Here is a 27,758-nt window from a genome sequence, read left to right as displayed (position 1 = left end):
AGGAAAAAAGGTCATTCAACCTAAGATGATATGCATGTTCAGTTGGAAAAAAAATTAATTGAATTAAATCTGGTGCTAAATCATTTAAAATTTTGTAGAATAGAATTAGTTTATGTGTATCCCTTCGAGATTGTAAGGTTTTCAAACCAAGTTCACTATATAAAATGATGTTTAAGCAATTCAGAGTTTTCCATGATAAGTTGCCCCTCACAACATCACCCCATCCCAATCTAGGTCTGATAAAAGCCGAACTTTATCAAGTGTTTCTTTATCAATTGTATATTTGAGTAATCTCAATCTAATCTTTTTAAATGCCTTTTCATATATAACATTACAATGTTTAGATCAACCATACTCCACCTGTACATGTAGATGTAAGCCTACTTGTTAAAATTCCTTTATTGTAATATAATTTAATGATAAACCCGACTAGCCCGTTTCATTCCGAAAAAAAAACGGTTATCCCTTAGCTTTATTTACATAGCATTGTAATTCATATTTTCAGTCTCAAAATTAAATAATTAATCGGACATATCAACCAACAATAAATCAGCCATGTCCGCATATGTATCGGACTGAAAGAAAATTTTAAAACTGAAACTTTCAAAGATGTTCATGATTGTACATTTAAACCGTGTACAGTAAGTTCCAGTTCAGATCAAAACTCTGAAGTTAGGGTCAATTCTCAACAGGATCAAATTTCAACGTGTCGAGATCATCAAAGTTTAGTAAAAAAAAAATTCATACCGTTAAAAAATGACCCCGGGTATAAATTTCACGATCTTGGTCTCAATTTTCAACGTTGAAAAATGACCCCTCGGGTCAATATTCAACGTTGAAAAATGACCCCCGGGTCAATTTTCAACCCGGGTCAATATTCTTCGTTACACCGGCAATTGATTTTTTTTGTCAATAAAGTATATACATGTATGTTGAAGAGGCGATATGCTTCGCAGAAATTCGACACCTACAATAATATCATATCATTATATTTCTGTATATATTGCACATTACACAAACTTTGTGTTAAGCAACACAAAAGAATAAAGACTTTAAAAAAACATCATACTAGCTAGTACTGTATATTTGTATCAAAAGCGAAAGTTGACGTCAGCTGTTTATTTATTAATGCGTATCAACATGGACCTATTATATTTATTAATTGTATACAGATAATGATCCTTAAAAGTGCAACTATAGTATGAGGAATTTAGTTTACGCCATCCACATGCTGCTGCTTAAAATCCAGTCTGATTATTACCACTCCTTTTCTTTAACAAGAAAAAAGGGGGAGGTTATTCAGACTGCTTGAAATTACTTTCTATTTATATCCGTTTGTTTACACGCAGGCTCAGTCTGGTGGTTACTTCGTTTACCAGAATTAAACAATTGACCTACCTTCAATCGGGCTAACACCCAGGACCACGGACGCCATCCTGCACTTTTGCACCCGCTGTCTTATCAACTTTAGTCGGAAAATATTTGTATTTAGTAAAAGCCATTGGTTCCAGAGGTCTTTTGATTTTATTTCACATTTTCCCTACTTCTGATACATGGTCTTATACATTAATACACATATGTATTAGTATATATACACATATTCATGTTTCTGTTATGTAAAAATGTGACCCTTTTGACATTATTCAATCGATAAATAATAATACAGTGAATAAGTAATTTATTAATACAATCATACAATGGATAAAAAGGAAATGTTTGATGGTGATATAACATGTAATATTAAATGATTTATAAAAGGAGTAATAATGGATACACAAGAGATAAATCATGATATAAGATTTGATGAGGGTCATCGTAAATGAGCTCATACATGTATAATCAAGTAATAAATGTTAGTAAGAATTCACTATATTCATAAAAAAAATACAATATATTCAAATAATTCAAAAAATGTAGTTTGGGATGATATCAAGGAATGATTATATTCTCAAAGAAACCTTTTATGTACTAAAGAATTGTTATCATTTTGAGACGTATAAGTAAAATTCAATAAACCTGATGAATGATCCTCTTTTTTAAAATTTCGTATGCATATTAGACATGCTCAAGTCTCTGCGTGTGTTTTTTTGCAAATATTACGTTGTTTCAGAAAGTTTCATTTCTATTGTCTACCATTCTTAAATCTATGTTTGGCATCATTAAAAGTATCAAATAGAGAACTGTTTATTAAATATCGAGACTTGAACATGTCTATATACATGTTATTACCTTAGTAAACACAAAAATCAAAATAAAATACTCTTTCCTAATCCATTTCAGAAACTGTCAGGTCTTTCGTAGGGGTAGTGGAGCTTGCACTTTTAGGTTTCATAAACAACGACCTTAAGGATGTTAATCTGGTAGACAAGGGAGGAAACTTTGGACGAACAAACACATGTTTAGGCTTTTCATTCGTCTCCTGTTTATGAAACATTGAACAGATATAATCATATGTGTTTTAAGGATTTTCTGACTCAATAAAATGTAAATTTTACTGTTTTTAAAATACATACTACATTTAGCAATATTAATTATGCAATTCGGTAGTAAGTAAACCCAGAACGATTAATGCACATAAAATAGCTTCAAATTTGATATATTAAATGTAGAAAAAAAAACAGAAAGAAGAAAGAAAGAATTTTATTGATCATTGTATCTATTTGAAAAAAAAAATGAGCTTGATATCGTATGATCCTATTCCTGATACATGTATTTTGAAATAAGAACATTTGATTTAACCCAATAACGTTTTACCTTTCTCTTTTTCCATTTGAAAACAATACATTCAATTCCAAGCATTAAAAACCCCGTGGCAAACCCCGCTCCGGTGAGAATGAACACCCCACTGAGATTTTTAAAGGGAAGACCGGTGGAAGAATCGTCTTCTTTTGGACAAGACACCATCTGTGACCACCAAACTTCTTTCCGCTGTTCGAAGAAAGCATCTGCTTGAAGTTCCAGAATTCTGAAAATCAAAAAGAAGATAAACATATTGTATTTTCTTTATTGTGTTTCCTTTACGTTGGAAGCTATAGTTTTCGTTTCAAGTACATGCATATTTATACATACTTTGCATCGAATGCCTCTTTCCACGGCGAGTTTTCTTGTAAAACAAAAGCATAGGGTTTAGCGCTGAACACCTCTCCAACGGTTATTAAATTGCAATACTTGGTCATTTCGTATTTAATCAGCGGTGTTTCTTGAATAAATGCAAATTTCCCCGCAAGAACACGGTTGATACCTTCTTCCGATGACTTGAGAAACCCGGTTTCGTTTATATGACTATACATTCTGGAATAAAGGTCATCTAGAGGATAGTCCCAAACAGAGAGGTCGTTTCTTCCGTCACTCTTTTCGTAACTCATGTTCTTCCACAGCTCAAAAAAGTTTTCTTCGATGCCTTTCATTCGTGAAAAATAAGCCTCGCTGACGGACCCGGCAAGAGACGAGTATTTGATAGAATTTTGTGATGCCAACTCGTTAAGAGAGTTGATTTCGGTTGTCAGCCGCTTAGATGTCATAAAGGCTGCCAGGTTTGCCGTGTACGTTGCCATCATAATTTGACAGAAGAACCAGAACCCTATTACCAACACTCGACCTGCAAATGTACCCGGGGTCTTGTCTGGTCCTAAAAGGTAAATATATTTATGATATTTTTATGTTTTAATCCTATATAATAAAAATTTCGGAGATTTGGACGTAAAATAAAATCTACGCACTAACCGTATATTGTAATGGACGAGATGAGAAACCAAAGCGTATCACTGATGGAGAACACTTTGTCCTTGTCCTTTTCTTTTTCTTTGGAGAACACGCGGTAGACAAGGATATGAAACACGTACAACATTATCCCTGTCAGCCCCAAAAAACCGAACCATGCAAGCCAAACAGGACCATCAAAGACGTCCACGAATCCAAACATGGAACTAGAAGCAATGGTGCCGCTCATCAGGATCTGCAGACCTGCATAGTCGTAATAAGGATGGGTAAAATCAATCACTTGTTCTCTCTCTGCTGTCACAGACACAGGGGCTGCTGCAAGATCTGCTTCCTGTTACAAAGACAGTACAGAACATTATTATGAAAAAATGACAACCAAAACGTTTTTAAAAGGTTTATCTTGAATTGCTTGTAGAAAAACTGTTAACCATTATTTTTAATGTCTATATATTTCATCTGAAGTTGTAATGAAAAAATTACACCTGCAGAAAATTAGTTTTTAAGTTAATATTAAGTAGCATGGATAAATAAATAAACGACAATTAAAAGCATTCATCACTTGCCCCTTTTTGAACCTCTCCGACTAAGCCCGTCCATGACCCATCAGGTAAGGCTAGTCCGTACTGCTTGACACGAGCTTCACGAATCACGTACGTGAATCCTATTTCTTGTGCGATTTTGTCCAAAACATCAATCGTATAGCCTCGAAAAAATGTACCACTCTTATTGGTAAACTTTTCTACGAAGGGCGGTTCCTACGAAACAATTTAAAATTATACATTTACGGAAATTTCGTATCATAGAGTTGTACAAAATGTATGATACATGTGTAATAACTAAAAGATATGAGATGTTGTTGATTCAAAAAGAAATACAATTGATGTAAATTGTAAAAACTAAAGTTTTGATTCTCACATGCATAGTTATGACGTTCAGTTGTGAAGCAGGTGCGCTTGTGAATGGCAAAGTTGACAAAACGACATCGGTGTCCTTTGTCCAATTCCCTATCTAGAACAGAACATTTAAATTCCTTGAAAATAATCCAATAAATTTTTTTTTTGTAAAAAGAAAACCCATAAAAAAAACCCAAAAAAGCCAAAAAACCCAACAAAAAAACAAACAAACAATCAAACAAAACCAAAAACTAACAATTACAGTTCTAGAATGGGTTATACATTTAAAAAAATCAAAAACCTGCAATAAGTGAGATAATTCCAACAATGACATTTGTATTTCCTGTTATAATGGGCTGAGGCAAAGCAAATTCAAAGCAATGTTTTCCGCATTTTAGTTTGTAGCCATTAAAATTTTGCTCAACAGAATTAATGAACTTCTGCAATTGAGAAAAACTACTGCAATGACGACATTGAAGAAATTAATTCTTTTACTAAATGGAACCATTTGCATTAAGACAACTAAGTTTTTTTTTTTACCAAAAAGAAGACAAGAGGAAAATTACAGCATGGAGCTTTACCATTCAGTCAACTGAGTCTGGAAAGGTGACCGAATGGCATACCTATGTCAATCAATCACCTTTACGTTTTAGTCACTTTTCAGTTGATTGAATTACAGAGTCCAATCTATAAACAATACAAAATCAAGCAAACTAGGCTATCAATGTGAACAGGTTTTACCTTGGTTACTTTATTCCCCTTGATTGTTTCTATCTTTATCACATCGCTTTCAATCTTCAGATCTTTGGTTGAGTTGTAAATGTGCAACGCCAACTGCCTCAGAGGGGATAACTAAAACGATGATTTGCAAAAGACTATTATTAACGCGCTCAATTTTTTTTATCCATATTTATTGAAAACATAACATGTTCATGAGCAAATAATCCATGTTTACCTCATTTGTTGATGGGGGCGACGTGAAACTCCTGGCCAATTTGTCAAACAAATCAAGAGATCGAATAAGGAAATCATCGGCGAGCTGAAAAGGATTCTTCATTAATGAGTTATTTTTCCTGATATCTTTAAAATTATGTACAAGTTAAAGAGAATGAGTTAATACTTACTGATCTTGATTTGTTCCTATCATCGTTTGCGAAATCGTGTCGAACACACACTACGGAACACTCCAAATTAGTGATTTTGGGACATTCAGCAAGGTCAGATGGAATCACCACCCAATTATCGGTTCTTTTATTCGTACTGTTTGCACACTGAAACGGTTTTGAGTTGTTAGTGATATTGTCCATTTGAATTGAGTCTTATGGGGTCAATGATACACACGATAGTTGTTAATATACTTACAAACTGAAGTGTGTTGTTTATGGCGTCACTCGAAGCATACATGATAAAGAAGTCTGTTTTGCCATCAGTAGTGAATCTTTTCACTTGGTGCGGTAAGCTCCCGTTATTTAATGTGAAAATCATCATCTTCAAAGTTGCATTGAATCTCTTTTGAAAGATACTAAGATCAAAATCTGCTTGAAAAATAAGCATAATTTATTTTTTTTACTAAACAAATATATTTCAATGGTATGGACTAATGTCACAAGAAAAAGAAGATAAATTTTCAACCAACTTTTTCTCTCAAAATCTTACCATAAATGTAATCTGTAATATACACAACTGATGTAAATTCGGTGTCGTTGAATTTGTAGATCTGATGAGCAATGTCCATGTAATCAGTCACCGAGGGTCGCATTTGAATGCTTGATTGACAAATACTGTGTGTGCCTGGGTGTAACCTTACGTAAGCCACGCCTATGCTCTTTGATAAAATACAGAGGACGTCGGAAGGGTTTCTTTTTAAGTCAATGTATACAGACGATGTGCTATTTTTCACCGTTAAACCTACCAAAGAAAGTAAATTTAAAGATTTATATACATAGGAAAGAGGATAAACTTATAGGATATGTTTTATGCAATGTTCTTGTCGTAAATTTGGTTGGTGGTGTCATTTTCCAAAATTTGTATTCACAAATGTCATGTTTAATAAGTATAGAAGACACCCCAAATTACTGTCTATTCCAGGGGTCTTATTATCTGTATGAACTGCAAAAGTAACAGGGCTGATATTCATTGCTGCCAAGGCGTCAAGTCGATCCGTATTAAGGAAGTCTTGGGTTATATTCCTAATGTGATCTGCATCGTCCGGATTCGCAAGAATATCTACATAAATAGAGTACAGAGTTATTCTTATCACCGAGCATGATCAATTACATCACAGAATTCAAGAACAATTTTTGGGTTAATAAATAATATATTGTTTTCAATAATGGTTAAGGATGTTTAAAGCTGCAGTGTTTACGGTCCCGGAATTTACATATGAAAGAAAGATTTCCTTTTTTACTTCTTAGTGTTCAAGAACTAATATTTTACTATTGCTAAAAGCCTTGCATACATATCCATGAATAGGTACTTTAAGAAATATACGAAAGCCGAGAAGGATCATTCGAGATTCGAGATTCAAAATACGAGATTCGAAATACGAGATTCGAGATTCGAAATTCGAGATTCAATATCTAAATTAACCAATCAAATCATGGATCTGAAACCTGTATCCTAGCAACATCAAACTGTTCTAAATAAAGATCATTCGTACATGCTCTTTACTACAAATAAATGTCTTAATAGCTCTTATATAGTGGTTATAACATGGTTAAATTAACATTGATGAATTAACCCCACGCAGTATAAACAATTAAATTAGAAATAACACTGTTGGCTTTGCGAATCTAAGTGGTTTTGTTTGCCCTGTATGTATTTCCCCCCGAGCAATTTTAACCCGAAGTGTATTCGCCCCAACTGTTTAAAAATCGGCTCGCGAAGAAAGATCTGTTTAATCTAAATGTTTTAGCTATGAAACGAAACTCAATGAAATAATCGACATGTCAAATTTTAGGTTATGATAAAGTTTTAAACCATAGAAGATATAATGATTTACAACCTCAAAGACAAAAATCCAGATAAGAATAGTGTATTGTAGGGTATGGCAATGCCATTGTCGATATGAGAGAGAGAGAGAGAGAGAGAGAGAGAGAGAGAGAGAGAGAGAGAGAGAGAGAGAGACAGACAGACAGACAGACAGACAGACAGACAGACACAGAGAGAGTTTTGTAGTGTCAAATTCAGTTTTGATTTAGAATTTGAAATTGATTTGATTTGTTACAAGCATATATAGACAATAATTAAGCCTCTAAAAGGAGAAAAGAGAGGAGGTAGCTAGGGTAGGGCGGACCAACAAGCAAGCTTTAATTTTAACGGTGTTAGCGCACCTGTGATTTACATCGACTCTCTCTCTCTCTCTCTCTCTCTCTCTCTCTCTCTCTCTCTCTCTCTCTCTCTCTCTCTCTCTCTCATCACCTAGCATTTCCTTTTCCGTGAGGGGGGTTTGGGGTATTTGTGATGTCTTACATTAAAACATGAAATTTTCTTTAAATTGTGTGCGGATGTTGTACTCCAATAATCTGTTTTCAGTATATACATTTCAAGAGGGGGGGGGGGCTATAAAGTCCTAATTAGTTTGCCAGTTATTCTGTCCCCACTTTGTTTTCTCTTCGTTTTCCAGGTTTTTTTATTTGGCTCGGCAAATTAATATAAAACTTTTTGTGTAGCTCCATAACGATGCACTGTAGATAAATTATGAGTAGTTTTACTTTTGATAAACAGGTACATGTACATATCCGTACTTGATTTTTAATTTGACTCTTATAATCGGATTTAATATTCCAATAAATATAGGGTAGGAAAGAGTAGACGGGACTTTTTTGCGCATATCCTACTGTACCATTCATTCAACACAGGTATTAGCACTCATCGAGTTCGACTTGCTTTCCTTTTTTTCATCCACTGGATTTAAAGCTATTAATTTTTGAAAATATTTTGAATTTATGGCCTGATTATACATAAATAAGAGCTGCGCTGGTGCATCTATTTACCCAAATGGACCAAAATATAACCAAATGAATCTAAAAAATTTGACAAAATTAGTTTTAAACGTACGACTCTTTTTCAATTTTAATCGGGTATGTCCTTTAGAAAAATCTTGAACCACACACATTTTAGCAAATAAAACGACAATTGTTTCATTTTTTTATATAGAAGGGAGGTGGTGCTGGTAAAGGACATGTATTGCTTGTGGCAGTTGTGCTATACTCTCATTTGTTATAATAGGTAATACTACATATTGATATAAAATGAAAGTTTCAAATTACACTGTACATAGCTTCTATCATGCATTTTGACCCGTGCGATAGTTTAAAACAATTTTCAAAGCATTTAATGTCATTCAACCGATCATTTTTGAAATTTAATTTTCTGGATCCCCGCCTGATACGTCCGCCTTCTTGTATATTAGAATTACATGTACGTTGACCATATGTACACATTAACTTAATCGGCTATGTTATGGGACGATAACATTTTTTATCAATGTTTTTGCAGGATATGTAACAAATAACAGTCTATTTGTTGGTTTTTGCACTGATTATTTGAGATAATTTGCCGTCATCTTTTATGCATTCCACACACCACTCACAGTTTCTTTATTTGGTGTTCTGTGTGTATGGCGACAAATTGGTAAATTTGCACCACTCACCCCTTGTAGCTTCATCCTGATTACATTTTATCTGGCTAAGTGTAATGTAGTAGTATATTAAATACACACATCTTTGTTTGCAGTGCTTATTTACATCCTTAGAGATTTACTTACAAAAAAAGTAAACATTTGTATGACTTATATGTAATTATTGTCAATTTTGGTGCGGGGGGGGGGGGGGGGGGGGGTAGGAAACTACAGAGAAACTTAACTTGACTGTGAAACATATGCTTTTAATCTTTCTTATTGATATATCAATGAATGAATTATAACAAAATACATGTACAACAATTAATTTTGAAATATTCATGCACAATCAAATTTTTAAAAAGTTTTACTGTTCTCTGTACAAGAAATCGGCAATGTGAACAAATTGGCACCCTATCATCCCTACCTTTAATTGTAGAGAGTAGGTATCCTTCTATATTGAAAACAATTCCAAAAGTAAGACTCATTTTTTACTGAGGAAAAGGAAAAAAAATTGTATTTATTAATAATTCCGTATAATGTGATAATATCTCAATGATTTGTTTATAATCATAGTACTAGTGTATCACTGTATGCATACATAAAAACGATAAGTAATGCTTATATTTATTAGTGAAACAGGACAGGTTATTTATATTTAGATTATTTAGATACATGTACTAATCTTCATGCGGGGATCTAGAAAGGAGGGGGTCAGGGGATCTGGACCCCCTCCTCGGGAAAATTGGAGCTTATTAAATTTACATAGTAAAATTTTTTAAAATTGGCCTAGGACCCCCTACAGAAAAAATTAGCTACGCTTATGAAGTTCTCTACCATAACCGCATTTTTACACAAAAGGGGTGAATAAACCCGGGTTTTAAACTATTACTGGTGGTGAAATACCCCAGGGTTCAAACGCATCAGGTGGAAATGCACCAGGGCAAACAAAATCACTTAGATCCGCGAAGCACACTGCATTATTACTAGTCTACTTAGATATTCTGTGTAAAAGTAAATACACATAATTATTTAGTTAGGTAGGGAGAAGTGACCATAGCATTTATTAAGAGCTATAAAGACATTTATTTGTAGGAAAGAGCATGTACGAATGATCTTTATTTAGAACAGTTTGATGTTGCTAGGATACAGGTTTCAGATCCATGATTTGATTGGTTAATTTAGATATTGAATCTCGAATTTCGAATCTCGAATCTCGTATTTCGAATCTCGTATTTCGAATCTCGAATCTCGAATGATCCTTCTCGGCTTTCGTAGAAATACGTTCATCATTCAATCATTCAAATCCACGCCATCATCAACGCTTCTTCAAACTCTGATCGTGTTCATTTTGCCACTAACAACTTAAAATAATTTTAATTATTACAGTATTTACACTCCTTAAATCTCTTAAATCCGCCAAGTGTTTAGTTTATTAAGCTAAAACATTTATGCAAATAAATTATCTACAATACCTACAATGAAATACGTTCAAATTGTAAAAATTGGGTCTTATTCCATACGTTTTAGAGTTTCTATAACTCAGTTATTTCATCATTATGTACAGCAGGAAAGCGGACTGCACGGACTGTACAGATTGACGCCAGTTTTCCAAAAGTGAACTTTTAACACCCACTAGCAAACCACCGTTGATTTTGTTTACGGGGTACATATCGACCGGGGTGTGTCAAGTAAATCCTTTCATATAAGCTGTTCATTATATTTAACGTACCGACTAAAAGTTTATACATTAACCGATTAAGGAACCGATCATTGCAGATTTGTTTACCAAAAAAAAAATTATAGTCGGCTTATGTATATTTTTTGTGCAATGTTTGCTGCTATTATACCCGGATGAAACACAAATATTTTATTGTGAAAGTGATTTTTGGAAATATATTAAATCCACACGTGTATTATTAGTATACTTACCAAAATGGAATGGATATGACAAAGCTGATGTCACTGATACGAACTGAACAAATGCAGCGATGTTGCAAATCATCTCTTCTGTTTTCCCTTCCTGTGCTCATAACAAAAGAATATTTTCGATCAATTTAGATAGCATTAAAATATATGTCAACTCTCCAAATCTAATCAAAAGGAACATTAAAATTGATCAATATGTATATATATGTTTGTTTTGCAAACAATTTTTAGTCGAAAATTCGTGAGATGACTTGAGAATTTTTAAATGTGTAATTAATATACTCATTCGTTGAATGTTTTATAATTAAAAAAAAAGAGGTAACATGTTCTTACACATTTTTATAACGCTTTTATAATTAAAGCTCAACAAAAACTAGACTGTGTTTGGTATCTTTAATATAATCACTTTGTTATAGATATTTTCTTTATTTGATAATACTATTTAAAAAAGAAGAGAACACTATAATTATCATCATTTTATTCGTAAGTCGTAAGTTCTGAAAATGTAACATGTAAAAGATACACATTGTACAGACTACCTTATGTTCATGTCTTGTATTGTTAAGAGATATAATAATAAACATATTTACATTAAACCGGTATTGTCATTTTTTAAACTTAAACCATCACAGAGGTTGTTTAAGATTCGTAACAATTTCCGAGACAAAAAATATCAGTGCAAGCCCAGAAAATGCGGCATAAACATATCATCACAGAGGTTGTTTAAGATTCGTGACCTCAGATGATTTTATTTTCGTGTCCCTCTGACGACGGATGAAGAAATAAAACACCATTTCCGAGACAAAAAATATCAGTGCAAGTCCAGAAAATGCGGCATATACAATGAATATTCCCGCCATGCTGTCGATCTGTAGCGCTGTGGCCGACTTGGAGGAATCCTGGCTACACTCGCTAACTCTAGGCCACCATTTTGAGTGAAATTTGGCGATCAATCCAGCTTCTATCATTCTTATCATACTGTAATGTACCACAAAGATAGATGAGGAACTGTTATACTGTTAAAGGGAACCATTTTCGCGAACATTAATTTTTGTAAATGCAGTCTACCAAAAATGTAATTTTTCAAAATCATAATATTTTTGATGACATCTCATAAATTAATTTTTCATAGAATATCATTAGGAGTATGGTACAAATAATTTTCCGCATTTCTATATATAAAAAATTACTATATGTTTAATATGAAGCTCTTGTATTAGGACGATGTGTGTGTGTGTGTGTGTGTGTGTGTGTGAGAGAGAGAGAGAGAGAGAGAGAGAGAGAGAGAGAGAGAGAGAGAGAGACTCTTACTGTAAATTGAATGCAGTTTTGAATTCAGCATTTGTCCTGACAATAAATGATAGGCCTGCCTTATTAAATGTCTCCTCGGCTACCAGTAAATCATGACAGCCTTTTAATACTTTATAAGTTAGTTGTGATACATCCGTCATGTAGGCATATTTTCCAGTCCCCACCAATTCATACCCGGCCTCTGTAGTTGTAATCACAGGCATCTGATCCATTTTCTCTTGAATTTGTTTGTATAGCCCACCTTTTGCCCTCTAATAACAGAATAAATGAAATACTGAAATAAATATTTATGAATATGTTCCAACATTGCGTGCTCTGTCGTATCAATGTAATACAAATGAAGCATATTTACCCTGAAAAGAAAATCGAGATTAGATCCAGTTTTGACTAATGGTTTGTAATCGGACGATGCTGCTAACTGCTCTAGATTTTTGATAGGTGATTTGGCAGGCGGAATTGTCAAATAAGCTGCTAGGTTTGCAGTGTATAATTCTAGAATAAGTATTGTGCACATCCACCATATTCCCAGTATAATTCGCCCCGATGCCGATGTATGTGTGGAATCTCCTCCAACTGAAACAATTATATGCTTTTATAATTAATCAAATCATTTCACAGTTTCCATTCTCCATCCACTTGTTAACCCTTTAACAGTATTATTAATGTCAATGTTTGTTTTTTACTGTATTGTAGATGGAATGATTTTACTGACAAAATTGTTAATATCAAAACTGTTGAAATTCAAATATGGCTTTATCATACATGTAAATATGATTGATCTCCGATACATTTAAAAATAATTTTCCAATAAAATGCTGAACACTTGTTTTCAACACATAACTGGCAGTTAAACATATTTCTAAATTGTGTGACATTTTCTTTTACAAGTTCGAGGAACCATTTTCTTAGAGTTCGAATATTGATCCACTGTTACCTTTTTGTACATTATTTAATAGAGTCATGTCCTTTGTTGATCAAAACATAAAGAATATATATTAACAAACACAACTTACGTTGCCCGAAAAAAGCACCAAATGCAAGCCAGAAATTTTTGTAGATAGGCTTATCCGCGTCATTGGTGTAGGGACTACATCGTGAGATGACGAACAAAATTATTCCGGTTATCACGATGGAGACGCCAGTAGCGATCCAGGAAGTGGATTGGAAAGGCAGGAACATCCGGAACATCCGATCGTTCTTTTGGTCCTTTGTCTTCATTATAATCCCCACGCCCTCTTCTTGAAACGGAGTCAGAAAGTCCACCACTGTCTCTCTGGCAGCGGTAACGGTGAAGGGCCCGACGCCAATGTCCGCTTCCTAAGAACAAAAATATTATATATGTCTATTTCTGTTGTGTCGTTCACTCTAGATTTTTTAATGATATTGACCTTTCGAATTTACTTTTCAATAAATAACCTATTCAGTTTTCATGTCTATTGTATTGATGGCGACAATGTTAAAATCGAGATAAGTACACTAAGACGCAGAGCAACATAAGTACAGACCAACATCAAGAAGTTTGCCGAATTTTGAATTCAGAAATGTAGTAAGGATTGAAAAACGAAAAAAACCCATTTCAACAAATAAACTTAAGTTCCAAACATGAAACCATTGGTTTGCCTCAACATACTAAAACATGTACGTACCCCTCTCATCACCATCCCAACCATCCCAGTTCCATTTTTTCCGTCATTAGTTGGCCCTCCATAAGTTCCATCTACTGAATCTAGCATCACATATCTATAATAGTAAAATGCCCACATGACTTGGACAATTCAATTGCAGGCAATTCAGTAAGAACATCAAAAGGAAAACATAGTTCAAAAGGTAAGGAGTGATTTTTTTGGCAAAACATATTTTTATTGTAGAATAATAAAAGTATTTGTAGCCAAACAATTTGTTTTTCGACAATAAAGAACTACTGGTATTGTTTTCATTTTTAAAATATTGATGTAGTTCATTATTTTATAAAGCTACATCTAGTATTCAAATTTAAGATTAAAATTTGAATTTTTCAATTTCTAAAAATAGATTAACACTCAAGGGAACTTGAAGTGTATAATACAATTTTAAGAGACGAGGGAAGAGGTAACAATTATTAAAAGTATTCGAGAAAAATTACCTAAAGTTGAAAACCTTGGCGAATTCTTCGAGGATATCATAACAGAACCCATGGTATTGTACTTGACCATTTGTTGATTGTTTCCTCATTGTAAAGGGCGTGCTCTGGAATAATATTTATTATCAGGATCATCATAATCATAAATTAATAAAACTTGCAAAATCATAATTGATAAAAACGGCGTATTCTTCTGAGAGTAAATCTTTGTAATATTTCAATTACAATACGTTATTTAAAGATTGGGACATTTGTTCTTGATTTGCAGGTTAAAAATACATGTATATAGCGATCTTTGAGCGATTCATTTGTTAAGCATTTTATTGATTCATAATACAAATAAGAATTTTAATTACGAGTCAATGTAGGAAAAAACACCAAGATACAATAGTCTTAGTTTGATAAAGTAATGATGAACTGCAATGCACTAATGAACAAATATTTGAAATTATTGATCTGAATTGGAAAAACCGTTGAAAGTAATGACAAATCAACATTAAAAAGTCGTATATACACACTAACTGTTGTAATAAAACAAACAAGCATTCTTTGTAAGCAAATGCCTTTGATTATTGGCGGCTAGAACAAAAATGATCGATAAATTTGATCCACCTAAAATAAAAAAAATATGACTTTTCTAGCCAAGAGTTATTACCTAGCCAAAAAAAGAAAGAAATTACTACAATCTGTAACTTTGAAATACCATCTAATTTGGATAAAACCCTATGTTTTAAGATTCTTTCCAGGAGGTTCAAATAGTGGTAAAAAATGATCAATACTAATAAGTGCTAATGGATAATGAAATATGCCTTACAGTCCAAGAGACAACTTTAAGTGTTCTGTTGGCGAAATCCTTAAACAAGTTCTGATACAATCTGCCATCCTTCACTCGGAATCCGTCTGCGTAGTTGTAGGTTGCTACTTCTGCTAAAGTACCGTTTCTTCCGGCTTGAGTGCTGGAAATTTGTACTGTGGCATCCAGTACACCGTCATTGGACCATTTTATATTTTCTAAATTTTCTTGCATAGAATTCTAGAAAATGAAAATCATAATTTATATGAAATATGATAATGTTGTTGATAATTATATTCAATTAAATTTAAAGATCAAATCGTCTAGTTTATATGTATCAAATATTGTGTGTAACAATTTTACTGAAGAGAAAAACACCCAGACAGTTTTCATCAACTTAAAACAAATATTAAAACCCTTATATACAAGAGAAAAACATACACGAAAACAACCGTGTTACTGGTGATACCATTTGACTTTCTATGAGATTTTTGTTAAGCGAAAAATCATTCGTACGGATAAAACTGTCAAAAAAAAAAGGAAAGAAAAGAGCACTATACAATTAAACAAATGTAAATATAAGCCCTGTATTTAAACACTACAACTAACATCGCTGATTAAACTACTCACCCGTGTTATGATCTGAAGAAGTCCCGGTTCCCCGACCGTGGGCTTTTTGTCATCACAGTCGTATTTCCCAATGGAAAATGTCGTGTTGTGATTCAACATATACTCCAAACCATACCCATAGGCTGATATAATATCGCTTAAGATAGCATCAGGAAGCTGAAACATAATTGTCATCGTAATTAAACCGCCTCCGAAAAGTAAATGAGACGTTACAAAGAGGGGGGGGGGGGGGGCGTCAGAAGCTAAAATTTTATTATTGAAGTCAGTATTTGATTTCACTTTTTCTGCAACTCTTCTACAGTATAACCGCTATGGCCTAATTTATAAACAATTTTACTGTGTTCATGTACTGTTCATATATGAGACAAATATACAATTATATCTTTTATCTATATTTTTACAAGACTTGGCGCCATATAGAGATACTCTTTTGATTTGATGCCTTTAAACACAAATAATATAAAAGGGGGTGGGGATATGCTTCCTTAAGATTTATAAATATGTAATAGAAGAGCGGTCTTGTTATGACAGACAGGTTGAATAGAGGGACTTCAGATACATACTTACTCTTTTGTCAAAGGAAGCAGTGAGAACATTTCCACCTTCCATTGCAGTTAGCAAATGGCTACTCATGAGGAATTTGGAATCATAATGTATTATCCAATAATATTCCCTGCTGAACATATCAACCGAAGATGCCTAAAGGAAAAATGTAAAAGATTTTTAATTATCATTAAAGGAAACTTCACCCGATTTGAGATCAACATTTTATTTTTTCTTTTTATGTTTAAAATGGCTTACTTTTGCGTTCTGAATAATTGGCTAACATTTGAATGTTAGAAATCAAGTTACAGGCGAGGCACAGAAACAAAAAAATCATTGTTATGTAGACAAATCTTAAAGTTAAGAAAATACAATTTCTCTGACAAAATGACTCGTCGCAAACAAGATAAACTGATACAATATGTTTATAAACTATATCATCAACAAAAGAAAGAATATTTAACTGAAACTAATACTAATACAACACATAAAACACGTGAACAATAACAAGATTCCATCTTTTTTTTACATAACAAAGAATTTTAAACTCTATATCTTACTAAAATCAATATTTGACATTCAGATATTTAAAATATAGTCATATAAAATATTTTAGAAAGTAAAAATGGAAAAATTAAATTCGAAAAATTTGAGCTCAATTGCGTCCATGTCCTTTTAACACAATTATAATCTTATTTATGGTACACAAAAAAAAATTAAAAATTAGCACTGGGGGTAAATTTACCAAACAAAACTAATGAATTTAACAATCACTATTACCTTGCCCACAATTCTAAACTATCGAACAGAAATGTAAACAAGGGGCTGAGATCATGAGTTAAATTTCCTCAAAACCCTTTTTAATTAACACCTTGACGAAAAGCTAGTGCATTTCGTCACGTGGCCGATTTTGTGATATTAAGTGACACCATTATATAGAAACTGTTGTAAATTTTATGGCCATATGTTTGGTGCAAGCTTTTAACTGATTGAATTCATTCGGGAGACATCATATTAATTTTATTTCAATTCAGCGTTTTATTATTGATCATTTGAAAACAATCCTCGCGAATCATTAAAAAAAATGTATTTTAGTATTCAATGATAAAACAGTGATTGCTTGTGGTAACTTTCTGATAATCAGTCCCTGGTAGGCTTTTAAATCATTGCAATAAGGGTATCTCTGTCGAGGATTTCACTGTCTATACATACTTTCCCGTTTGAATTCCTAGAGGCTATGAATAGGTTGTTAAATGAAACACCACCAATTACAAAAGTGATGTAAAATCGATAACGTTAATTTGACTTAATTCTCTGGTTCTCTAGCTCATATGTTTGGTTCTCATAATTAAGAAACGAATGAATTAATATTACACAATGGTTACAATTTACCATCATGAGCAAATAAAAGATTAAAATATCAAATATAGGCAATGAGGCGCAAAAGAATAATTAAAACCTAACAGATGAAGTGCTTATGCATGCAGATATCAAGAACAAAATTAATGTATCAACACTACTCAATGTCTGGGATTATTATGACTGATACGTTGTTAGTTTCATAAATATGAAACAAGCACCAACACCGGGGAGGAAGTCTTCTAACATGTTCTCTTGATTTAACACATTGTCAACATGCATAGAATATGACTGTCTGCCTAAGTTTTGTTCGAGTAACTTTTGGATAGGTTTCTCACAAGAAAAGTTAATGAAAGGAAAGTACCTACATTTTCCACCGAGAAACCAACATAATATGCTATATTATTCAAAACCGTTAATGAAAAACACATTGCTTTGAGTAATATATTTCCAAACTTATCTTAAGGCGTTTTCTTGAGTTGGGGTAAATACGGTTACAAAATAATTCTTCATCTTTTTAAATGATAAAGAGAAAGGTATATTAAACGGGTAGAAAATTGATAAAAATGTTACGGCTACAGGTAAAATAAAGGATTCACAAATTGTACCTGATGAAGTAAGTCTTCGGTTCTGTTGCCATTCAGCATGGTAAAGAGTTTTGTATCATTTGCTCTGATTAGTAAAGCCAAGAAAGTGTCGGCATCATTGGTTTCTGACATCTTGATTATGTTTGATGAAATAGACAATGCACTTAATTGGCCTACCAAGTAATTAATGCACGATTCACCTGAAATACAAAGATGCTATTCATAACTATTATAATAGTTAATTTGGTTTGTGAAAAAAATATTCCCAAATATTCAATAATTCTGATAATTATCAAATGCAATTATATTACACAATTTATGGCTAAAATATACAACCAATCTTAGAGCTAGGAAATAAATTGTAGCAAAACCATATTTAAAGATATCATTTTGATCATCAGGTTCTTTTATCCAATTGGTCATATTTACTAGTAAACAAAATTAAGGCATTACAACGGATATCTAAGATTCAATGAAATGTTCATGCTTGAAAATCTAACCGTAAGTTTCATCATATATGACGCTAACAGATCTCCAGGCCTTTTGTAATGTAATAGACACGAAGGCTTTGATCAGCAGACGGCAATCTGGGTAAACCATTAACGTTTGATGCGATGAGATGAATGGCGGGAAATCACAATGTTCATTATCTCTGGCGACAAGGACATGAGGTAAGTCCAGCAAATTTGCTTGATGGGCGGTAACAGCAGCCTTCTTACAAGTAGTAAAGGTGACCATTCCTACTATTTCTTTTTCCGCCATGTCACATACTGAAATAAAAATGGTTTCTAATGGCGATATGTACATAGTCGAATCTTATACCATTTTTAAAATTATCAAATAAGCAAACTGAATTTATGTTCAAAATTTATGTAAGGTGGTTGATTGTGAAATTAATACAATATCAAAAAAGGTTACGTTTTCGCTTAAACTATCTTTTAAGGCTATAAATACCTGCTTGGGTGATATTAAACACTTCATTTCCGTCAAAATAATGTTCATAAGGAATAAGAGTGGCGGTGCTTCCAATGCTGAACACCTTGGCGGAAGGCAGTTCATCAGTCGACCACACCGACAGATCGAAGAATACACCTGATAAAAGATAGTGTTGTTTCCTTTTAGACGCTGAAAAGCTGTTAAAAATATCTACAAGATTTATTGCGATTGATGTATTTGAAAGGTATTAAGAAATGCAAAGCTATTATTTTTGTACCTCTTTGTTTAAAGTTGCAGCGGCGCATGTTAAACTGCATTTCAACACAACGAATTTAACTTCAACTATTTTATCAAATACCATTAGTTTTTTTTTTTTATCTATAACTTAATATTTCTTATATGAAAGGTACAAATTAACTAACTAATTAAGTAAACCAACCAAAATAAAACTCTTGTTTAAAACATTGGTATCATTGAAAAATAAAGATATGAATAGACAAAATATTATTGTATATATAATTATGATAAATGGAAAGCAGAAACAAACGCTTACTCACCTATACCGAATTCCTCAATACAGACACCAGTTGGAATGAGAAAGAAAACAAGAATTCCACAAATCATTTTATAATGTACATATTTGGGACGGTAAACCACGTTCCGTCATCAGTCGGTTCGCAAAGTCGTAGTTTGAATTAATAATTACACAGTTCGCTTGTTTCGCTTTTAATATTGTAATAACCAAAGTGCATTGGTCCTTTTGGTAGAGACCATTGTCGTTAAAGAGAGAGATAGAGGCCGCCCCGTGAGAATAAATTGAACGAATCGATTTTTACCTTTTCAATACCGTTGGATTAGATATTCGTCATTTAAGTTATTTGCATATCCCAACCAAATCATACGAAGAAAATTGTAGAAAATCTTTCGAGGGTTTATTAATGAATTAGAGAATGTAATTTACTACATTATTTGTTTATCATGTATGTTAAATAATATTGTCAAAATGAAATGACAATAATAAAATTGAGTTAAAGAAGAAAATCAATTAGGTGCATACTAAGGTCTTTCTGATTGATGGAAAAATACTCACAACCAAATTAAGCTATCAATGAACAACCAAACCATATAAAACCCCACAGTTAGTTATTCATTGAGTATCTAATGATAATGATTATAATTAGTTGGATATCAAGATCACACAAAGACATCAGATGTCACCTGTCAAATCACAGTTCTTTTGATATTTTTGCTTCAAGTGTTTTAATATTGTAAATACTTTACGGCTTTGAGGGAGTTATGTAGAAAATTAAACAATTTCTTGTCATTCTATATTAAATCATGGGAAAAGTAATCCCGATATCTACACTGTATATTCAATTTGACATCATTTTAAAGAGGAGGTCAAGAGCTTGTTTAATTCCATTTTTTGGAGACTGTAGGCATTCTGGATATATTTCATTAAGCAAAAAAATGACAAAACTCCGAAATTTGATCACTAATTCCTTCAAATTTCATTGGAAATAACAGTTTAAAACATGATTTTTCATTGTGTTTACCAAAACTTTTAGCCCCGGTACACCCTATCATACAAAGCTAATGTTATGAAACATCACTGAAAGAACTTATATCTTAAATTTTATGAACCTGTAGGCACCTTTCAATTACTAGATCTTGACCTTAAGAGGTTGTTATTTTTAAAGATACTTCGGCACCAGGTTTTAGAATTATTGTTGTAAAATCTGGTGCCGAAATTTTGTTTTTCAAAATCCAATTTAAGAAAAATGATTTTCCTTGATAGTCCATCTTATGAACATTTAAGAGGATTTGACTGTCGTGGCCATTTTTAAACTGTAACAACCTTTTTTTAGAGGTAGAACTCAACATAAAAATATAGAAAAATACCCAAATTTGAAAGGTAAAATATATGGGTTGTTTCTTTACTAAGCTGCTGTTAATAGCTTAACAAAACAAATCTTACGTGTATCTGATGATTAATTTGTTGACCATCCAACCTCCTTAGTATAAAGCTCTACACGTATAAGATAAAAAAGAAGAAAAACTAAAACATTTCAACAAAATTTTTTGTTTCATAACTTACTCAGGAGTCACAGAAAACATTGCATTGTATTGCGCGTCCTTATAGTTTCTGGGTTTGCCAATTAGTGAGTGTACATTTGATTGTTTCTGAATTTATGAAAGAAAGATCAATAGTAAATAAGAAAGCATGGATTAGTCAAAACTTGCAAGTCTTGAAACGTTTTTTCTCAAATAATGCCACGTTTGAAAATCACATATGGACAGATACGAGACAAAAGTGTAACAAATGAAATGATTTTTTCCCCCCAACAACCTTTGTGCTTCATGTATAGACTATAGGCGATGATGCATCGGCATTTACAGCTAAGCATTCAGAATATGTATTAAAACTGTGCCATTTAAACTATTTAAAAATGTTTCTTCCAAAGATAAAATAAAGACGAGAATTTTATTATCTATATAAAGAATTATTTTAAATCATATTCAGTTTTCGGTTTGCGTCTTTGTATGTCATTAAGTTGGCGTGTTACAATAATTTATCAATAAGTCCGAATTGAAAAGGACTTTTTAAACAACAGTTTGCGAATAAAAATCTTTTTTCACGTTGTGTGGAATAATTTTATGACTAAAAGTCAACAAGCAACTTCCTACAATAGTACCAAATGAACATGGCGCATACGCAAGACAGAGCTTACTAACGTACGTAGTGTCTGCTTAGAAAAGGATTTTACCACTGGCAATTCTATGGAAGTATCCATTATATATATGCAATATTATTGTAGAAATTAGTCGATAGCAATAACATTGTCAAAACTTCATGAAGATTTGAGTTGAAATATATAAAAAAGTAATTCAATTACCTTACCTTGGTATGGTGGCTGTCATATCACGAATAAATAAATGATACAAACACGGTGTACGTTCTATGAAATAAATCAATATCATTTACAATCGGAGGAAATTCACTTGATTTACTAGGAAATACAACTCCTAACCGAATGTTTCTGAGTATTGATTTTCATTCAAATAATATAAATTATGCAGGAATATTCTACATGCATTAATTTAAATGTTTATAAATGATATAAAAATTGGCAATTCATTAGTATGGTCGTATGTGTTATATCGATTTTAGTAATCATCAACTAAATACATCAAAGCAACAATTTAACCCCCCCCCCCCTAAAAAAAGGATAAAAAATATAACAAAGCCGTAAAAATAAAAATGAACGACGAGGACATATATAGACAAGAAAAAAACACCATAAGAACAAGACAAAATAACACATTAAGCTAAATATTTCTTACATTTCAGAGTTAAGAGAGGCATTTGAATTTGATGTAATACTTTTCTAGAATGACACTGCACAATTTCTGTTCAAATGATTTATAATTTTTAAAAGAAAAAAAATAATCTTGTTGTAAATGATTTTTTGTTTCAAAACAGTTATTATCGTTTTATATGTATTTACTTTATTCTTTTGACGATGCAGAAAATATTGAATTGTGTAAAGTAATTAAAGCTATCATCCAAAATATGATTTGCATGCCTAATTAAAAGTTTCTGTAGAGATGCTTTAAATTCATAAAAATCATAATTTTTTACTTCCCATCTAAGCATGTGATTATAGATTTCGGAAAGGTAGAGCAAACCTTACATCGGATTTCCACCAGCTTTTCCAATATAAATAAAGAGATTCAGGGCAGCTGGTCATATAAGAAGCCCATACCTAGTCTTACATAAACACTATTGACGGTGGCCATTATTTTTTTTTTAAGTTTTGAAGAATTATTGTCTTATTTTGAGAATTTTTGTTTTATATTCCATGAAGTAGCATTAATACTTTGGTATATAGATGGAGTGATTTCCGTTCCACCAGACGCTAAATCGTTTTTTTTTTTCTAATTTCGGGAATTTTGGGAACAAAGAAAAATAATCGAGACATGTCTACGGTCCTTAAGTTTCTACAGAATTGAATTTCTGACGAATAAAAGAAATTGCATGCATTATACTCATCACAGCTATGCGTAAACATGAAGTTCATACTAGTCTTCTAACATGGAAACAAACTTCTCTGAACAAAGATAGAAAGACAAGCAATCATATATGAATCTTCTGCATATATGAACGCACAACATTCACTTAGCATTTGTCCAAAAATGTGATTTGGTTTTATAATTTTAAAGAATTAAAATTAATGGGTATCTGGTGGCTCACTCTACTGAGAAAAAGAACTACTAATTGTATCTTCATTTCGAAAAAAAATTACGTGGTTTAGGGTGTATTTTGGGATATCAAATAATCTAGAGTAATATTCTTTGGGTGCAAGTAAATTGCTATTTTAAATCCAACCCACAACTTTGAAGAAAATTATACCGAAAGCAGGTTTTCATTAAGGGGAAACATTCCCCCGACTGCTATCAATGTACATTTTTAAGACGAAACACAATAACAGTTTAAAGAAACATTGAGACACTGAACGATATAAAACATGCTTCTATTCATACTTTTTATTACATTTTATTCAAGCATAAATATGCAAATTTAATTTGCTTGTTCATTTGGTGAGAATTCTGTATACAAAATACAGCAACGAAACATAACAGATATGTTTTGAATGTTTAAGTTCAACACTTCTCATAATAAAAAGGTTAAGTTCATTGGTGTTGATCATTATAAATACAATCACTCTCGTGATATGTCTTCACTGGCCTGTTCACAAGAGTTGTGAAACCTTTCTCCTTTAAAAACTGCAGAACCTCTGCTTCGTAGTCTCTCTGAAACACTTCCGGGTCACGTGCTAACACGAAGAGAGTGGCCTTGACATTGTCGCTTACTACAGCATACTGGTACTTGTTTTCACTTCCATAAGTAGCAGGTCCAAGCTTGATCACCCAGTCTGTTATTAAAAGAACATAATTATCAGTTATCAGGAAAATTAAGTTTTATCTTATTTTCTTTTTGAAGCATTACAAGTGCAATTAATGAATAAAAAGATCACGGGCGTTCAAATCATGTAATAGTTTTGCTTTAAAGTCAAATTTAAACAAAATGCATACATGGGGCGTCAAATATAACAGACTCCAAGTGAACGGTCAGTTTTCCGGGGGTGTCACTTGGAGTGGCGTATCCATGAATGACCTTTATTGGACCAGTGCCAGAATTTAGTCGTTCAGAGTTCAGTACAGTGATGTGATTGGTTCCGTCATTTGCTAATGTGTCTGTAAGAAACATTTTAGAGTTTTGATGAAAATATTGAACTAACTTCAGATGTTCATCATCTGAACCTTGTTTTAGAAACTTATATACAACACAAAAACAATCTCCCGTTTTTTTTGCCCCCTCCACCAGTAACGACATTGCACCAAACTCTTTTCATATAAATAAATATGAAACACATCATTTAGATTGTGAAAACTCCTGAAAAGAATTCCTTTCAAATTTGTTGAAACTCAAATGATGACGTTAAGTAGAGACAAATCGTAACTATTCTAAAATGAAATCTAAACGTACTCGTCTTACATGAATTTATTAAAAATTGTTAGCGCCACTATTATGATATTTAACATTATGAATATCAAATACTTTGATTATGACATTGATCATAATCATAATTTATGATGAAAGTTTATAAAAATGATTTGAAAACTTACAATCGGCAGTGACACAGTAAGCACCTCTTTCAAATGTGGCATAAATGGATTGACTGCCATACATCTAAAATTAGAAATAATAAAAAGATATATTAAAAGAATAAATTTGACGTAATACGAAAAATTAAACAATTTCCTATCATTACATCTCTCGAGTAAAAAAAATTTATTCCATTATCTATTTCATAAAGTTCAATTCAAGTTATAGTTCAATTAAAAAAATTCCAGGTGTTTTATTCAAATATTGCTGTAATAAAATACGCATTGCATTTTCATGAAATATGACTTTGTCTTAAAATACTAAATCAAGAGTATTTAACAGTAAACTCTTAAATTTCAACTAGATGTTATCATTTTAATATCTAAAAATATATACCAGAATTAATATAACGCAATAGCTACTATGAAAAAGACATTAACAGAAAATTAAGCGTTTTGTTATTGAAAAACAAAATGACGATAAAAACCTTATACAAATTATTTTCTAAAGGCCGAGTTTTATAAGGTAACCAACCTGAAACCATCTTCCTAGATATTTTTGAACATCAAGTGCTGACACGGGTTGAACTGCTCTTCCCAAAAATGTATCAAGAATGAAAGCCGAACTTAAATTCACCACACACAGGCATACAAAAATTACGTTTCGTAACATTTCGATATTCTTTATCATTGAATCCTTTTTGGGAAATGATACAATAAGTGATCGTTGGACTCTCCTTTATATAGTGCTTCTAAATCTTATATAAATTCTACAGGAACGGGCAGATGGACAAACACGTGAAGAGATTTCTTATCTTGGACTCCGTGTTGGCCATGTGGAATGGGAGTAAATAACTCGATATAGTCATGATGTATATATTTATCTATGTATATATGCATCTTATTATAAAAAGACCAACATCTATATACCACTGGACATTTTCTATTCTTAATCATACGTCAAAATAAACAGAGATTAGTTATTTGTGTATTTGCAATATTTAGGTTACAATTTAAAGAAGAATTGAACGAGATCAAATGAATTTATGATGTATGCATAATGTATATATCATGATATATTTCTTTTTAATCCACAGATCTAATATATAAAGTCTTGACGAAATAATTATTTATTCATAACCACCATTTGATATGATAGATGATAACTTGAGGGCCTCTTATCTATTTTTTTTCTTTTATAGTTAATGTAGGCATAAATGACTAAATAAGAAATTTCGAAGAGAAAGCACATAATCCGCTGACGTGAGTTCCTTATAATTTTTACAATTCTTGCAACCACCTAAGACCGGGAGACCCTAAATAAAACATTTAACTGTGTTATTTTTACATTTTTCTTTGAAATTTGATAAATATTTATATTAAATGACTTAAAGTACGTAAATAATCGATATATAAAGGAATGCATGGATTACTTAGATATGGAAGTTCTACCTTTATGAGAATGTTTGACGTTATGCCGTATTTTTTGTTTTTGATTAAGTAAGATTCAAATGACAACAAAAGAATACCAATAAGCTTGAAATTTTTAGGGTGAAGACTGACAGTTCAGAACCCCTGGATTCCTATTCCTCTAAATTCAATCCTATGTAGTTTAACGACAACCGGTTTTTAAAATGGGGATAAAACAACCGGAACTCAGAACAAAAAATAAGCTCAAAGATATGATCATGAAATTCATGACTCTAAATTCATATGAAATATTCTAAACATACATTTTTATTAAATATAGGTACAAAAATATTACCGTCGAATTATTCTAAGTCAAACTGTCAATGAAGTTAATATTTTTTACAAAACATTAAAGTCAAAATATTTAAGGATAGTTGATGCTGGTTATCTTTTAAGATATAGTTAATTTTCAATCTCAAAACAAGACACCAATACTTGATCTTGTAAGGTAGAGAAACTCTGTCTATTAAAGCTGTTGTGTACATAATTATGTAAACTGTCATTATTTTGCTTATTAAGTAAATTTGGACTAACAGACACATTTCAGATATCTGTGTCACTGGCATTGTCCCTTTACAGGAATAACTCTTTCTCGCATTATCTTTATTAATAATTGACGTTTTCATGGATGCATGTTCGGCACCACATTATTTTGGCAGACTATTTTTGATCAGCGAGTCAGTTTGGTGTGGAACATAGACCAATTATGAGTAAATTTTTGATTCATAGCTTTTTATATTGCTTTTAATTATATTGCAAATAGATGGCAAATTATCGTCACGGTATGCATCAGAAGGCAAAAGTTAATTGCACCATCGTCGAGAGAGTTAGGCATGGAATTCACAGGACGAGTAAACGTAAGTCAATCATTTTCTAACACCCAATCCGGTGCCCCAATTTAGTTAATTGACAGGGTTACACTGACCTGGTTAAGAACTATATATAATATGAATTAAATTTGGCCCCCATAATTCGCCATTTTTTTGAAGTGTTTCGGGTACAATAAAATGTTTTGTTATTTTTTAGGAGAGTTGATGTAAAAAATCTTTTTTACATATTTATTTTCACTCACTTGCAGTATTTGACGTCAGAAGTGACGCTATTTCTATAATTCAATCAAAATTGGTCAAAAATTGACATTGTTCTCATGTTATTACGAATGGGAAATATAGAGCGC

General features: G+C 32.3%; 2 protein-coding genes across 2 annotated transcripts; both read right to left on the bottom strand.

Moving 5' to 3' along the window:
* Positions 1-1,311: 1,311 nt before the first annotated feature.
* LOC128167806 (uncharacterized) lies at positions 1,312-20,362 on the bottom strand. The gene is made up of 26 exons (XM_052833724.1): positions 19,999-20,362; positions 19,460-19,597; positions 19,006-19,275; positions 18,527-18,705; positions 16,584-16,715; positions 16,017-16,172; positions 15,408-15,626; positions 14,597-14,700; positions 14,121-14,214; positions 13,488-13,791; positions 12,827-13,047; positions 12,475-12,725; positions 11,955-12,141; positions 11,167-11,257; positions 6,690-6,839; positions 6,270-6,521; positions 5,976-6,148; positions 5,738-5,884; positions 5,569-5,652; positions 5,355-5,465; positions 4,636-4,728; positions 4,280-4,475; positions 3,724-4,047; positions 3,070-3,628; positions 2,755-2,965; positions 1,312-2,419 (listed from the first exon to the last, which is right to left on the bottom strand). Exons 1-26 carry the CDS (start codon positions 20,063-20,065, stop codon positions 2,267-2,269), a joined length of 4,866 nt encoding a protein of 1,621 aa, XP_052689684.1. The 5' UTR covers positions 20,066-20,362; the 3' UTR covers positions 1,312-2,266.
* Positions 20,363-23,969: 3,607 nt separating this feature from the next.
* On the bottom strand, positions 23,970-25,835 carry LOC128167288 (uncharacterized). The gene is made up of 4 exons (XM_052832908.1): positions 25,647-25,835; positions 25,133-25,196; positions 24,539-24,700; positions 23,970-24,378 (listed from the first exon to the last, which is right to left on the bottom strand). Exons 1-4 carry the CDS (start codon positions 25,800-25,802, stop codon positions 24,137-24,139), a joined length of 624 nt encoding a protein of 207 aa, XP_052688868.1. The 5' UTR covers positions 25,803-25,835; the 3' UTR covers positions 23,970-24,136.
* Positions 25,836-27,758: the final 1,923 nt, after the last annotated feature.

Source organism: Crassostrea angulata, chromosome 10, assembly GCF_025612915.1.
Source record: "Crassostrea angulata isolate pt1a10 chromosome 10, ASM2561291v2, whole genome shotgun sequence".
Lineage (NCBI taxonomy): Eukaryota > Metazoa > Mollusca > Bivalvia > Ostreida > Ostreidae > Magallana > Magallana angulata.
Note: the sequence above shows the minus strand (reverse complement) of the source record. Positions and strands in the feature narration are given on the sequence as shown.